The 17,165-nt window shown below is 43.1% G+C and overlaps 1 protein-coding gene across 1 annotated transcript; it reads right to left on the bottom strand.

Annotated features, from left to right (window-relative positions):
- Positions 1-14,612: 14,612 nt before the first annotated feature.
- LOC129681980 (olfactory receptor 10V1-like) lies at positions 14,613-15,569 on the bottom strand. The gene has a single exon (XM_055614196.1). The coding sequence runs from the start codon at positions 15,567-15,569 to the stop codon at positions 14,613-14,615; it is 957 nt and encodes a 318-aa protein (XP_055470171.1).
- Between the last annotated feature and the right edge of the window lie 1,596 nt (positions 15,570-17,165).

Genomic DNA, 17,165 nt, shown 5'->3' with positions numbered 1-17,165 from the left:
TGGACCTCAGCTTCAAGAAGCTGCATTCCTCAGTCAGGCTACTCTGAGATTCAATATGTTTCAAGTGAGTTCAAAAATCAGAAGATCAAAGAGGAAGAGAATCATCATGTTGACTGTGCCTAGTACTCAAACCTTCAGTGTGTGTCTGTAAACAAACACCATTTACTAATATCACTGTGGGCTCATTCACACACACTGCACTCCTTTCTTCCTCTTCCTTTCTTTATTGTTTTGTTCTTAGCTGGGTTTTTTTGTGCTGTGTTTAATTTTATTATTTGTCTGTTGTTTGTTTGTTTGTTTGTTTGTTTTTGAGTCAGAGTCTTACTCTGTTACTATGTATTCCGAACTGCCTGAAACTACCTGTGTAGCCGAGGCTGGCCTCAGTCTCATGGAGAACCTATTGCCTCAGCCACACAAGTGGTGGCATTACAGGCATGAGCCACCACACACAGATGTTTTGTTTTGAGACATACATTGACTACATAGCCAAGGCTGGTCTTGAACTCGTGATTCTCCCACCTCCTCTCTCAAGTGCTGGTATTACAGGTGTGTACCACACTCCTGGAGTCACACACACATTTCTTTTGAGTATTGACTAGACATGCATACATATGCAATCCAATTTGACAATAAATGCCATGATTTCCTTTCGTGGTAGCTGTTGGGAAACCCAAACCAAGCTTGGAACTGAGTTATTAAACATTCTTTGGCCTAATTTAAAATTAAATTGATATTTCCATGTCCATTTTTTACTTTTATCCTACATATTTTATTTTGAACTTGAGGTTTAATTATGAGTTATTTTATTCTTTGAGAGCATCCAAAGTACAATAAACCAAGAAATAGAAACTTACTCTTGTTTTGACTTTATCCACAGCATTGATGGATAACTGAGAAGGCTCCCCACTTTCCACTGTTCTGTTCATTCCTCTTCTGAGGACTTTGCAAAACAGCAGGAGTGCAAGACTGTGAGCTTCTGCTGGAGGTGGTGACGCTGTCCTTTTTTGGTGTTCCCAAGCTGTCCTTGTGACTGCACAATTCTCCACCTCTTGAAGGCTCGGTTGGTAAGCTCAGGGTGTCTTCTCATGTTACCTTAGTACCGTCATCCTCTGATACATCACTTTATGGTATCAGTACTATCTCCAAAAACATCACCTACAAGTCTTTCCTTCCAAGAACTTCGGTCTTGAATTTCTATTTTGAAGCTGTGTAGATTGCAGTATATTTTCTGTCTGTTGCAGTGAAGCATTCATTCCTTAGAGAAGGATAGATTTCTGACTACCATCAATCAGACCACGGTTCTAGGGAAATGGGTCTCTTCTCTCATCCCTTACAGGGAAGGTGTTTGCTTTAAAAACTGGTTTGTGGTGGTTATTATCTGTACAAAAAAAAAGACTCCTCGTTAGGTAGCTTTAGGAGTTTATAGAAGGTTAAACTACCCTCCAACGTATCTGTAATTCATCACCAGAACGCCCTTCTCAGGAAGAGAAAAGGTCAGGAGCATCCATTGGTACCTCCAAGGATCTAGGCCACACAGCTGCTCAGACAGGTCTCCCCTGTCTCTTTCCTTTCTTCTGCCCAGAGGACCTGGCACCACATCCTCTACCCAAGGCTGACTGAAGCCCAGCTGTGCTCCTCCTAATGGCTTGGCAACCATGAAGCTGAACCTCTGAGAACCCCCCTTCCTCTGAGGACAGCACACGTTTCCATGTGCCAGGTCTTCCCCACTGCCCCTTCACCAGGGAGGAACATGGGACTTGGGGAATTGGAGGGTTGGAAGCCTGGGTTGTTTCTCTGCTCTCACTGTTATCTCATTTCCCTGCCCACTTTGACTCCACCAAGCCCCAGGAGGCTGACTTGGCTTTCAACTGGACCAGCCCAGGTAGGTCTTTGAGCACAAATAGGAATTGTTTGGGGATATGATCTTCTAAACTGATTTAATTGCTGCTAGATTTAGCCATGCTTTAATGACTGGCTCAGTTTTTATCCTTTACTCTTAAGGTAGTTGGGTAAGTTCACAGTCATCTGTGAGAGACACAGAAGGAATAATTTATTGATGCCTCACAAATTCTGGATACACACCATTTCAACCCTTCTCTTTCATTTCTAGTTTCCCTATTTTTCTTCTCTCACTGTCTGGCTCTCTGTGTATGTCTCTCTCTGACGCCCCTTTCACTGCTGTGTGTGTCTACTCTGTCTCTGTGTGTATGTGTCTTGTCTGTCTGTCTCTCTGTCTCTCTGTCTATTTCTCCTATCTCTTATTTTTTTCCCTATTCCTTATCATTTCATAATTGCTAGATTTAATGTGCCTTTGATCTTATAGGGGCTAAGAAGAGAGACTTTTTTTTTTTTTTTTTTTTTTACAGTTTCATAAAGAAAAGTCTACTCACTCCTTGGCAGGAGCTCTGTCATACAGTCAGTCACTTCCTTGTTACTGGAGTTTGGAGGAGGAGAACTTTTGTCTCAGGCAATATCTGCAACCCAAGCTCAGTGCAGCAATGGAAGGAATAAACAATGGTGGGAAGCAGAGAAGATAACACTCCTGAGTAGCCACACTGGGGAGAGAAACAAATAAAGGAGTCCAGCGGCACAAAGTCCTTGCTGACACTAGGTTTACATTTAACTTGAGGAAGAAATGGGACAGGAAAACTAACAGGTGTGTGTACGGAAGCAGTGTTTTCAAAGGGTGGTCTGGCTGATCATTGTCTCTTTCAGGTTCCACAAGATAATTGGTTCTAAGAAGTCTTTATGACTTTTAAACTTGAGAACTCTGGTTTCTACAAGATGATTGCTTCAGCTCCAGGATGGGGGCCTCTCTTCAAGGATAATGGCCCTTGCCCTGGTGATATGTTGTACTGTGTGGTTCTGCTGCTCTGGGAATGACTCAATGACTCAAGACTCAAGAGGAAAGTTTAAAGACAATAATATCTCTGTGCCTTCTGTAAAAGTAAAGGAGACAGACAAACACAAAATGAGGGTACAGATGCCTGCATTCCATCGTGCTTCAGTCACACCATGGGCCCAAAGTGAGGAGTCAGTGCTTTTTAGAAAAGCTGCTTTTAAGTGCCTATCTCATTCTGAGCTATTGTCTAGGACCAGGCAGACTCCAAGGAGTTCATAAGAGATAGCAATTGAAATTCCCCCAGGATGTTTGCTCTGTGTTCTCCCACTGGCTCACCCCCACCATTTCAATCTTTTCCCAAGTTGAACTGCAAAATACAAATGGGCACAATAGACAAATATATATACACTTTGAGGCCTTGATCAAAACCCACATGTCACCTCTCAAGGAAGAATGAGCTGAGATGTTCCAGATACCATCGTATACTCCAAAGATCAGCGTCCTTGCTAAGAGCAGTGATCAAGACTAAATAAACAGGCTGGACAGTGATGATGTATGTTTTAATCCCAGCACCTGGGAGGCAAAGGCAAGTGGATCTCTGAATTCAAGGTCCGTCTGGTCTATGGAGTGAGTTCTAGGACATCCAGGGCTACACAAAGGAGCCCTGTCTTGCAAGAATGAACGAGGGAAAGAGAGCAGGAGAATAAAAGAAAGAGAAAGACAGAAAGCATTTATTTGGGTGCTTACTTCCAGTTTAGAGGGTTAGCCCATGATCATGGCAGGGAACAGACAGGCACAGCGCTGAGCACTTTACATCCTGATCTGCAGGCAGAAGGCAGAGAGAGAAAGACTGCCTCCAGCATGAACCCACTCCCAGTGATACACCTACTCTAACAAGGCTACACCTCCTAATCCTTCTCAAACAGTTCCACCAACTGAGGCCCAATTGATGAACCTATGGATGCCATTCTCATTCAAACCACCACATTACGTAATCAACTTTTACATCCTAAGGTAAATTCATAGCTTTAGTCTTAGCATATGTACTCTTCCATGCCCCTCACCTAGAATAATGTACGTGTGTGTGTGTGTGTGTGTGTGTGTGTGTGTGTGTGTGTGTGTGTTATGGTAATTATTTGTGAAAGAATTCAACAAGTTAAAAACCATTTTTAAAAAATAAATATCCAATAAATGCTGGAAGTTGTTGGGTTTCAGACCTGGGACAAGCTGTTGAGGTGCCTCTTTAACATATCAAACAGGAGCTGGCCTCTAGGTTCTCCCAGCATTCCTCAGTTTCTATCTGTTCCAAGGTGTGGCTGGCATACCCACCCTCTACCCTGAACTTTACAGCCCAGGGGCTGGGCTTCCCCTCCCCTAGAGGCCCTTCCATTTATAATCCAGATCTCTCTCTCTCTGCATTTATCTCTCTCTTTGTGCACACACTTTCTATTCCCTGCACCACTGTCTTCCTGTCTGCATGGTTATTTATTTCCCTGACCCTGTTCCTTGGAACCCATGAACTTGCCCAGGAGCTACTCCCAAATAAACCTGCTTTTTTAAAAAAAATTTTAATTCAGGTTAAATTGGTTTATTTCTTCAACAGAGAAAACCTATTAAAAGCAACCTATGGTTACAGGTTGATAAAATCAGTGTGCAGTTTTGAGTGTTATTCTGGATTACATCTCCTGTAAAACTCTGTTAAAGGTTTCTGTTGTTGCTGCTGCTGTTTCGTTTTGGCTTTTTAGGTTTTGGGTTTTAGAAAAACCCGAGACAGGGTTTTTCTATATAGCCTTGGCTGTCCTGGACTCACTGTGTAGATCAGGCTGGCCTCAAACTCACAGAGATCCACCTGCCTCTGCCTCCCCAAGTGCTGGAATTACAGAGATGTGCCACTGTGCCCAGTTAAAGATTTCTTTTTTAAAAAGCACTCCTCATCCCTTTTCCATACCATATTTTCTATGCTGTTCAATAAATACAGAGCAAAGCGTTTTGTTACAAATAGGCATCAGGGACAGACACACAACATATAGGACACAGAGCACAAACTACAGACAGATGGAAGGCGCAGAGAAGGAAGGGGAGAGCTCTAATTTGGGCTGATCTTGACCCACACTACTCCAAGAGGAAGTCTCTTTATTCACATCTTGATGTAACATGGGACTCAATCTGACATCACACAATTTGCTTTTTCCCCTATCAAATGAGGGGACTAATAAAAACTAATAATTCTCAAACTTGCCAAAGTCAAGGATATTACACATGGGACCTAGAGAGATGGCTCAGTAGTTACTTGCTTTGCAGAAGACCCCCGTTTGGTTTCCAGAACCCATACCCATCAGGCAGCTCACAAGTGCCTGTAACTCCAGGTCCGGAGGAATGTAATGCCTGTAGCCTCTGGAGGCAACTACACTCACATACGACTTCCCACACACAGATATACACATGTACACATAATTTTAAATACTAAGAAAAAATGTTTTTTTTCAAAAAAAAAAAAAAACATTGTTTATTGTGGCTTTTGAATCCACTGAGAAAGACCAGAGACTTAAACTCAATTCCAATTCAGATTAGATGAATTTATTCTCACTGCTAGCAAAAGGATGGCAGCCTTAGAGCCAAACGGCATGCCCTGCTAAAGGAAGGGTTTATGAAAGTGGTCAGCAAAGGTGTGTAATACATACATCTGTAGAGGACCCTGCAGCTTGAGGGTGCAGTCCATCGTGTCTAGAAAGCTTTTCTGAGCTTGGGGCTAGATAAAGGACTCCTAACCACAGTAGGGCCTCCTACTCTCTGCCCGACCTCATGTGGAGAGTGTCTTGACGTGCAGATGCCTCCAGCCATATCTGGAATATGACCTTTAGCACAGCTCCCTGCTAGCATTCTACTCCCATGCCTATGACGCTAATTAAGTACCGTGTTCATGCTCATACGACTGGAGCACGCTGAATGCGAATGAAGCCACCCTGGCACTCCTCGCTACAGCCAATAGTGTACACCTACCCTGGGAGACCCCCAAGAACTACATAGACTTTGTCCATCCTGAACAAAGCTAAGAAGTCTCGCGGAAGCTGATCACAGAAAGTTTTATCCTTGTGGTCCATCTGAATCTCATTGCTTCTGTTCCCTTGTCCCTGGGAACCAGTGGCAAACAACCCCCAGAATACAGGAGGACCCCAATTATCTATGGAATCCACACTGAACAAGAACATTGTTTCACTCCCTCCAGGTGTTTTTCTTTCCCGTTATATAGTACTAAAAAGGCCACCTCATCCTCGTGCCGCAAAAGCAAAGGAGGCAGTTAAATACCTTTACAGCAGGAACACCATCATTCTAGTCTCATCCTAGAATCTTACTGGCATTCCAGGGCAAAGGTCAACAGGCCTTAAGGGATGCCTGGTACCACATTAAGCTTCTTTAGCCGACACAGGGGAGTTATGTGTAAATTATTACACAGGTCTGAGCACTCTTCCGGGAGTGTCTTTTTTTATATTAATTTTTTATATTAATCACAGGATATTTACTTTGTATCCCAGCTGTAGCCCCCTCTCTCATTCCCTCCCAATCCTACCCTCCCTCCCTCATCTCCTCCCTGCCCCTTTCCAAGTCCATTGATAGGGGAGGTCCTCCTCCCCTTCCATCTGTCCCTAGCTTATCAGGTATCTTCAGGACTGGCTGCCATGCCTGCCTCTGTGACCTAGCAAGGCTATTCCTCATGGGGGGGGGGGGTAGGGAAAGGAGCCAGTCATTGAGTTCATGTCAGAAATAGTTCCTATTCCCCTTATTAGGGAAACCCACTTGGATACTGAGCTACCATGGGCTACATCCAAGCAGGGGTTCTAGGTTATATCCATACATGGTCCTTGGTTGGAGAAACAGTCTCATAGAGGACCCCCTGTCCTGATATATTTTGTCCTTGTGGAGCTCCTGTCCTCTCCCAGTCATATTAACTCCCCCTTTTATAGTATGATTCCCTGCACTCTACCGAAGTTTTGGTTATGAGTCTCAGCATCTGCTTTGATACACTTCTAGGTAGTCTTTCAGAGGCCCTCTTCGGTAGGCTCCTGTCCTGTTACTTGTTTTTTCCTACTTCCCATGTCCATCCCATTTGTCTTTCTAAGTGAGGATTGATCATCTTACCCCAGGTCCTCTTTCTTGTTTAGCTTCTTTAGATGCACATATTTTAGTACGTTTATCCTATCTTACAGGTCTATATAAGTGAGTATATACCATGTGTGTCTTTCTGCTCCTGGGATACCTCACTCAGGATGATTTTTTTTTCTAGATCCCACCATTTTTCTGCAAATTTCATGATTTCCTGTTTTTAATTGCTGAGTAGTATTCCATTGTGTAAAAGTACCACAATTTCTGTATCCATTCCTCCGTTGAGGGTCATCTAGGTTGTTTCCAGTTTCTGGCTATTACAAATAAAGCTGCTATGAACATGGTTGAGCAAATGTCCTTGTTGTGTACTTGAGCTTCTTTTGGATATATGCCTAGGAGTGGTATAGCTTGATCTTGAGGAAGCGCTATTCCTAATTGTCTGAGAAAGTGCCAGATTGATTTCCAGAGTGGTTGTACAAGTTTACATTCCCACCAGTAGTGGAGGAGGGTTCCTCTTTCTCCACAATCTCTCCAGCATGTGTTGTCACTGGAGTTTTTAACCTTTGCCATTCTGATGGGTGTAAGGTGAAATCTCAGGCTCGTTTTGATTTTCATCTCTCTGATGGCTAAGGACGTTGTCTGGGAGTGTCTTTAATGACTGGGATAGATCAGGTTATTTCTGGGCAAGTAATAACACAGTGTCACCAGGTTAGGGCTGGCCATCACATCCCCATACCTTTCATTGTTTTTCTTCATGGGTCTCTTATATCAAACAAAATTTAAAATATTTCTTTTTTAATTTTTTATTTAACTTTCATTAATTACACTTTATTCATTTTGTATCCCCCCATAAGCCCCTCCCTCCTCCCCTCCCAGCCCCCCTCCCCTGGGGGGGAGTTGTACAAGTTTGCATGCATGCATGCCCCTCCCCAAGTCCACTGATAGGGGAGGTCCTCCTCTCCTTCTTTCTGATCTTAGTCTATCAGTTCTCATCAGGAGTGGCTGCATTGTCAGGGTTCTAGGTTATCTCCATGGATAGTCCTTGGTTGGAGTATGAGTCTCTGGGAAGTTCCCTGTGTTCAAATTTTCTTGTTCTATTGCTCTCCTTGTGGAGTTCCTGTCCTCTCCAGCTTTTACTTCTTAGATAATACATTTGACTGCATATAACAAGGTGTTTTCTTTTTTGAGTAAGAATCTCACTGTGTAGCTCTGGGTGTTCTGGAACTCCTTATGTAGACCAGGCTGGCCTCAAACTTAGAGTCAGCCCTTCTCTGCTTCCTGAGTGCTGAGGTTAAAAGCATGTGCCACCATGCCTGGTTTAACACCATGCCTGGTGTTCTGTGCAGGAAAAAAAAATTATCTTTGGCTCATCTGTGGCTATAATAAAAACCACTATATGATCTGCCTTAACATTTTTTTCTTTTTTGAGATTAATATATCATTTCCCCTACCCTTTAATCCCTCCGAACTATCCCTTTCTTCCTTGTTCTTTCAAATTCATGGCTTCTTTTTTTTTAATTAATTGATAGTGTGTGTTTGTGTATGTGTGTGTGTGTGCGCGCTCCTAAATACAACCTGTTCCATTTATATTGTTACATTTGTTTTCAAGGTTGACAAGTGGCATTGGGTAAGTAACTCCGCCCTTCCTTGGGGCAGACTATTTCTCCCGCTCTCAATATTCCTTCGTTGCCTGTAGTTCTTTGTATAGGATTGAGGTTTTGTGGCTTCCACAGGCCTCCACCCCCATCCACTTTGGCATGTCTACTAGTGCCGTCTTTGTTAACGTTTTAAGCATTGAAAACTATGTAAAGAGCCCACTTAACTTCAAGTGAAATCCAGAAACCCAGTTCATTTATTATGGTAATCTATTAGAAGATAGTTCTTGTAGAACGCAGGGTTCCTTAATCTCCCTACTGGAGACGGATCTCAACATTGTTAATTTTATGATATTTGATCTTCCAGGACAGGCAGAAATTGGAATTTTATCAGTTAGTCATGTACACAAAGCTGAAAAGCTACAAATGACAGTGAGTCAAGGAACCTGAGGTGGGGCATCCACGGGCAGAAGAGGAGGGCTCAGCTAGGTAGACAGTGACTGAGGCTTTGGGATCAGCGGAGTGTCTCAGCCTCTGATGTGCTGTTACCTTTATGCTTCCTCAAAGGTCCTTCCTTTCCCACGTACTAAGCCTATACGCAGCTGTTTCCCCAGTGTACAAGGGTAGGGATAATCCAAGAATCTGTGCTTCGGTTATTCATAAACCTGCAACTTTAACTTCACCTTTCCAAACAAACCAAGACGAATCGTCTGATTTGGAAGATCTTCTCTCTCTTCCCTCCAAACCTGTTTTTGTCCAACTAGAGAGAAAGGCATACTCTTACCTCATATTGACGGCGAGAGCCTGGCCTTGGATAGCTTCAGGCAATGTGTTCAAGGTGTGGTTTGGAGTAAAAACAAATAAAGCAAGCCACAAACTTGAAGAGGAAGATCTTTTATGCTCTACCCCCACTCCAGCCCTGCACACCCCCAAGTTAACACACACACTTCAAGTAGAATAGAGAATAAACTTCATGACTTAAATGTTTTCTCCCTCTTTAGAGCTGATACTGGCTGTGGATAGCTACACAGCAGTTACTCTAAAACACCCGACACACACAGTTGGAAGCACAAGCATGTGGTACCTCACTTTTTCTGTGGCTAAGGGCTCCAGGTGTAGCTCAGCTGGCTGCCTCAGTCTCAAGGTGTCCTTCCTATAAGACAACAAGCAGGGTGTCATCTGAGGCTGTGATCACACCTCAGACCTCCATGAGGAAGGATCTGCTTCCAATGTCACACATGGCTCCTGTCAGGATCTAGTTCCTCTGGTGCTATGGATCTGGGGACAGCAATTCCTTGCTAGTCAGAATGGGAGGTGTCCTTCTGTTCCTTGCCATCTTGTCCTCTCCATAGAGAAGCTTACAACATAGCAGCTGATTTCTAGAACAAGATGGGAGTGGGGAAGGAAGAAAAGAGAGAGAAGAGGAGAGGAAGTAAGCAAACAGAAGAAAACAGATGCAGCAAAGACAATGTGGGTTTTTTTTTTTAAACAATCTCAGATGTGACAGTTGCCATGTTTGTTGTGTTCTATTATTAGAACTGACAGTTAAGACAAGGAAACTGCACGTGGGCAGGAAGATCAGAAGCTAACCCAGTGGCTACCAAACACATCACTCAAATCCCAATTTAATTCGGAGTTATGCAAATTTACTTTCTTACAGCTCTCCTCTCCTCCATATGCAACCCATACAGCAACCCTTTCTTTTGGGCTAAGAGGAGCTGAGCCATTTCTCCAGACCCTGAAAGTATTTTAAAATTTTATTATTTAATAACTTTATACATGCCAATAGTCTATTTTGACCACAGTCACTGACATTACCCTCTTTTATTCCTCCATTCTCTTTGAACCCCTTCGTTGCAACAAATTCCTTTTCTACTTTTACTGTGTGTGTGTGTGTGCCTACCTGGACCCATCCAGCCTTGTACTCTATCACCCCAAGGTACCTTTGTGTCTTTTGCTCTCTGCCTCATATGTCCCTGTCTATGTCGTGTCTGTCAAATTCCCACTCCTCCTTCAACAGGAATGTTTTCTGAAGTACATCCCAGTGGTCTTCCACTTGGTCCACCTACTTCTTCGGGTCAGGTCACTTCTTAAGGCTTACTCTACACTTAGCTTTACACCTGACTGCTTACACAACCGTCCCCCTGACCATGAACTGCTTCAGAGTATCAACTGGCTGTTGTTCACCCTCTACGGCCCTGGTCACTCTGCTATTACTATGTGAAGAATGAATAGCTGGATATTAACATAAACATAGACTAAAGATATTTCTCTCTCTGTCTCTCTGTCTGTCTGTCTGTCTGTCTTATTCAAGCAGGAAGACAATCCCTCCTGGATCCCGACTGTTATATTAAATGCAATCGCAAGTCCATGTGTCTTCAATGATTAACTTGATGTAACTAAATTGTGGATTATATTTAAACGAGTGTGGTTTATTACAAGGTTTGGTATTATGTTCTGCCACGTTTTCATTCCCTACACCAGTCTTTGTATACTGTGGATCTATGCCTATGAATTTTAGGGTAAAATTCTTCACATGACAGTAAGCTTTGGATTTTGTTGTTGTTGTTTTGGTTTGTATTTTGTTTTGTCTTCTTTTTTTTCCCAGACAGGGTTTCTCTGTGTGGCCCTGGATATACTGGATCTCACTTTGTAGACCAGGCTAGGCTGGCCTCAAATTCACAGAGATCCACCGCCTGCCTCTGCCTTCTGCTGGGATTAAAGGTTTGCCACCACTGCCTAGCTGTGCTTTGGATTTTTATGCAAACTACCAATCCTTGTATGTGTAAATCATAAAGAACCTTGCAAGAAAAAAAAAAAAGTCAGAGAGAAACTCTTTTACCAAGATCATTTCTCTCAAGACAATGATATCAGAACTTACTGGCTTACCATTTTTACAAGGGATGGGATAGATATTAGATTTACTATTCTCTAGTCGTTTAGTGATATACTCACTCAATGACATTAAATAAAACAGCAACAAACAACTGCTTATTGGGCTCTATCCACTGTGTATGTGTATCCATTAGTTTTAAGTAAAAAGGAAGCAGAAAAGAGCTGGTATGAAGTAGTTTCCTGCCTTGAATGAAAAATCCAATGAGATTTAAGAACCCAGACTATAATGACACAAGAGCCAACAGATAACAATGTAGCTCTCAGGGCAGAGGCAGTAAAAGACTGAGGGCTGTGTAATGACCATCGTGGGTATAAATGACCAGGATGGCTGTGGAGTTGTTGGTGTTTGAACAGGAAAGATATTTCTGTAGACCAGGCTGGCCTCAAACTCACAGAGATCCTCCTGCCTCTGCCTGCCCAGTATTGGAATTAAAGGTGAGGCATGTGCCACCACCATGTGGAAAAAAAATATCTCTGAAGGAGGGAACTGTAAAAACACAGACCCAGAAATCCTCCCCTCACCCTGTGTCTCCGTATGATGAGTCTGAAAACTATACAAAGTTTGGTGCCGTTTTTAAATTTTATTTTCTGAAAGAGCTACACAGGCAAGAAAGATCAAAGTCATGACCAAAATTCTCCTTCTGTTTAACTGAAGATTTGTCTTCCCTTTTGGAAAGCTGAGAAACAAAAGGGATCTTTGGGTCCCTCAGAGACATTTGCTAGTCATATCTATTCTGGAATATACGGTCTGTGCTCTGTGAGACACTGATCTTCCAGACAATGTTTGATTAGGTGAAATAACTACAACATGCTCCATTCCACGTCAAGAGTATAGAGCTCAGCTGGGTGGTGATGGCACACACCTATAATCCCAGCACTGGGGTGCCAAATGCAGGTGGATCTCTGTGAGTTTGAGGCCAGCCTGGTCTACAGAGTGAGTTCCGGGACAGCCAGGGCTATACAGTTGGGGGGGGGGGGATGGTGCTCAAATTGCTGTCAGCTGGTGACTACAAGGGTACTAATGCTTCCAGCACACAAAGTGCAGTGATGACTGTGGATGAAGGATGGATTTCGTCATCCTTTCCAACACCTTTTATCTTCTGAATCATGTTTGAAGTGTTTAGTCCTGTTGAATTTTCCCTGAAAATGCATTAGTAGCCAATATTGACATTGGATGCTATTCTTTCGTGGTAGGCCGCAATGCCCAGCTGTTTCTTAATTCCAGATGTTCCTTAGAAGGCAGGGCAGTTACCTTGGGTTATTAGCTGGCTTCCCAAAGGCTTGTATAAGATAACTGATAATTTCCATATACTCATTTAGTTATCTCTCACTTACCTTCAACATAACCTATGAGATGTGTTTTTACTTCTGAGGACAGATAAGGAGACTGAATGGCCAAATGATTATATTAAGCCAAGATCATAGAACTAGAACTGAGGTTAAACCTGGGCATCCAAACATGAACTCTGATGCATATTTGCTAACTTGGAAACAGTACCTTCATCCTCTGTGTTTGATTTGATTAATAATAAAACTTGGAAAAATATTTATTGAGACCCTTCTTTCTGTGAGATTGGGAGATATCAAATACCAAAAAAAATATAAAAACTCAATAAAAAGTATTGACATCAGTATTCAAACACCCAAGTGGTTGAAGAGCCAGACTGCGTGGTTTATTTTATTAATTACTGAATGTTCTGAACCACTGTGAGTCCAAAGAGTCTCACTGTGCTGCTCCTCAAAACATATTCAAATATGTCGCAAGAAACAGCCTCATTTTCTGCAGGTCTATTTAACTCCAAGTCTCATAGAACATCCTGGAAGAAGGGGCAGAAAAAAAAAAAAACATAAAAATGACAGGAAGGGGAGGAGAGCTGTGAAACACTTATCTTCTGGACATGACAAAGCTATAGCACTCATGAACTCCTAAAGCTGTGGTTACCTGCACAGATCAAGCCTTTCAACAGCCCAGCATATAGAGGGAGGTCTCAAGGCCTCACTCCTAGCTAAGAAGCTACTGTCAGCTGATGGCTGCTAGGGCAGAGAGGCACTTTTTAAATATATATAAATTTATTTTTTTATAATTTATTCACTTTATATCCCAATTGTAGCTCCCTTCATTTCCTTCCAGTCCCAAATTCCCTCCCACTTCACCCCCCCCATTCCCCTCCACTAGTCCACAGAAAGAGGAAGCCCTCCTCCCTTATCATCTGACCCTAGCCTATCAGGTCTCATCAGGACTGCCTGGATCCTCTTCCTCTGTGGCCTGGCAAGGCTGCCCCACCAAGGGGGAAGTAATCAAAGAGGCGTTTTTTAAGTGGTGTAAGTTTCCCATGCTCCAGTAAATAATTATACCCATATTCCTGCAGGCAACGTTAAATGAAATTAATACTATGCACAAACACACACATACCACACACGGTGAAAGAAGAAAAGGAATTTGTTGGAAAGAGGGGGTTTAAAGAGACTGGAGGAATAAAAGAAGGTAATGTTAGTGAATATGATCAAAATAGAGTATTGGCATGTATAAAATCATTAAAGAATAAAATTTTTAAAATATTTTCAGGGTCTGGAGAGATGGCTCATTGCTTTGGAGCATTATCTGCTCTTCCAGAGGACCAAAACTCAATTCTCAGCATCCACATGGTGACTTACAATTGTCTATAAGGCCAGTTTCAGGGCCTCCAGGACACCAAGCATACACATGGTACACAGATGTTTGTGCACACAAAACACCTGTACACATCAAATAAATACATATTTAAAACGTTAAGTAGTACATTGGCAACTCTCTTTTTAAAAGTCCACAGTCCTCTTTCAGGTGTGCCTTTCTTCCATGGGTGCCTTTCTTTCTATAGTTAATAAACTCCAACTCTGTTTCAAAACAAAAAAAAAAAAAAAAAAAGGAGAAAGAGAGACAGACCCACAAACTATTTTCATTTATTTTATTTCTGTATCCTCATAACTAATTCAGAATTTAGATACTAAAAGTATTTTCATCTCCATTTTTCAAAATGACAGTAACCTGGGGCTGAGGAAAGAACGCGGGCCTTTAAAGCAAAACTACCACTATAAAACATGAACTTAACAGTAGCAAACCAAAGACATATGAGCCCTCATTTCTTCATATTGCATATATTCAATTCATGATTTCCACCCAAGATGTTGTAGAGGATTATTTAGAGTGTTTCTTGTGTTTGGACCAAAACCAATGTCATTATCACTCTTCTCAAAGCATCCTTGAGCTCTCTGTTCCTCATGCTGTAGATGAAGGGATTCAGCATAGGGGTGATAAATGTGTAAACCACAGATACTACCTGGCCCCGCTCAGGAGAATAGCTGGAGCTGGGACACAGGTAGATGAGGCTTCCACATCCATACTGCAGGAGGACCATAGTCAGGTGGGAGGAGCAGGTAGAGAAGGCTTTGTGCCTGCCCTCAGCTGAACGGATCTTCAGGATGGCATCCACAATGAAGACATAGGAGAGAGTGATGAGGAGGAAAGGGATGGTGAGGACGATGACACTGACCACAAACAGAGTGGCCTCGTGGACACGGGTGTCTGCACAGGCCAGTCTCATGACAGGGAGGACATCACAGTAGAACAAGCTGATTTCCTTGCTGCTGCAGAAAGGCAGTCTGAAGATGAGCACAGTCAACTGCATGGCCAAAATGAAACCCAGCAGCAGGGACCCCAGGGCCAGCTGGACACACAAGTGCCAGCTCATGATCAGGCTATAGCGCAGGGGGTGACAGATGGCCACAAACCGGTCATAGGCCATGACGGCCAGCAGGATACAGTCAGCGCTGCCCAGGAAGATGAAGAAGAACATCTGGGCCCCACAGCCTGCCAGGGAAACCACAGTCCTCTCTGTGGATAGGATGCTGACCAGAGTCAGGGGGGCTATGGTAGAAGAATAGAAGATCTCCAGGCTAGCCAGGTTTGCCAGGAAGAAGTACATGGGGGTGTGGAGACACCGGTTGATCCAGATGGTGAGGACAATGGACAGGTTTCCTCCGAGGCTGACCAGGTACATCATGAGAAAGACCACAAAGATCAGCATCTGCACCTCGGGGAGTTTGGAGAAGGGGCGGAAGTGGAAGAGGACCAGCCCAGTCCCATTGCCTTCCTCCATGCACTTAATGCATTGGGTCTGCTACTGCCACAGGTGATGGCCCTGCGGACGGACAGAACCCACTTGAGGGATATTGGTCATTATTCTCATAGGCTCTGGGCATCACATTTTCTCCTGAGCCTTGAGATCATGACATTTTCCCACATGCCTAAGTTTTACCCTTTCTTTGCGCCTGCACAGATAATGCTTTCTTTCCCTCTTGTTTTGTCTGGGATACTGTTTCATAAGGTATTTGTTCAGCTTCCAATATCTAGTGCTGTTTTCTGTCCTAGAGCAACTTCTCATAATATAAATCAATTACATCAATGTTATGTCATCCTTCAAAACTTCTTTCTGTGTATGGTGACCTAGGCCTGTAGTTTCAGCATTTAGGAAGCAGAAACAAGAGAATTAGGATTTTAAGTTCCTCTTCAGCTACAGAGTGAGTTTAAGGCTTGAGCTAAACGAAACCCCGTCTCAAAAATGACTAACAACAAAATCTCCCTGTTCCTTTTTCATGACAACCACTTCCTATTCTTTGTCTCAAGAAGTCTGTTGTTCTGAATTTCACTGCTCCTTGAGACCATCTTACCGAAGGTCACCTAGGACCTCCCAATTCCTGAATCAGATAGGTTTAACATCTATGTTGCATCCACACCTGTTGGAAACCCCTCACTTCTGGTTTCAGTGACACTGGCCCATCCTCCCACCTCTCTGGACATGACTCAGGCAACATTTTTGTTTTTGTTTGTTGGTTGTTTGTTTGGTTTTGGCCACTCACCCTCTGGCCTCAGATCCATATCCTGTGGAAGTTTCTAAGGACTGGATCAGATGAGTCTCTCACTCTGGCTTATTGGTGTAAGTGATCAAAGAGAGGAGGGGAACTAGAGAATGAAAAAGAACACAAGAAGACAGAATATTAGTCCTTTATGGAGGGACACCACATCTCCTCTGAGCTGGGGCTGCAGAACAGAAGCGTCTTAAGGCTCAGACACATGTAAAGCAAGAGTGAGCCTGACCCCTTCTGGACTTCTGATCTCTTGAACAAAGGCTGTCCTCTCCATTTATCAGACAGTGTAGGAAATAGGTTGTGGAAAAGGAATGAGAAACTTTTGTCTTCATCAATCCTTTATAGGAGTCTCATGAGCGAAGAAATTGCTTTTTTTCTGACCCCCACTGACACAGATTAGCACGCAAAGCCACCAACAGGTGTTATCAACTTATACCCACCTGCTGCTTTCAACATTGTCTGTAGGAGGCATTGTTTTCAATGGTAGGAGGACTTAAGTCAAATTGCCACATCTTATACACACACTGTTTTGGGTTAGGGGAAGAATGAGTCACAAAGAAGGATTTGGGATCACCATACAGCACACAGAACAATAATAAAGCTATTCGGTTATCTTAGCTTGTAAAAGTTGATTACATTGGGAGTCCAAAGCGTCGTTGTTGTTGTTTTCAAGGTCAGTTAATTTTTTTCCAAGACAGGGTTTCTCTGTGTAACCCTAGATGTCCTAGACACACTAAACCAAGCTGGTAGCTCTTGAACTCATAGAGCTATGCCTGCCTCTGTCTCCCAGGTGCTGGAAAAAGCTGACATTGGCCACCATCACCTGG

Source organism: Psammomys obesus, unplaced genomic scaffold (genome assembly GCF_907164565.1).
Source record: "Psammomys obesus unplaced genomic scaffold, mPsaObe1.curated_primary_1811, whole genome shotgun sequence".
In the NCBI taxonomy this organism is placed as follows: Eukaryota; Metazoa; Chordata; class Mammalia; order Rodentia; family Muridae; genus Psammomys; species Psammomys obesus.
This window is presented reverse-complemented; position numbering and strand designations above follow the sequence as displayed.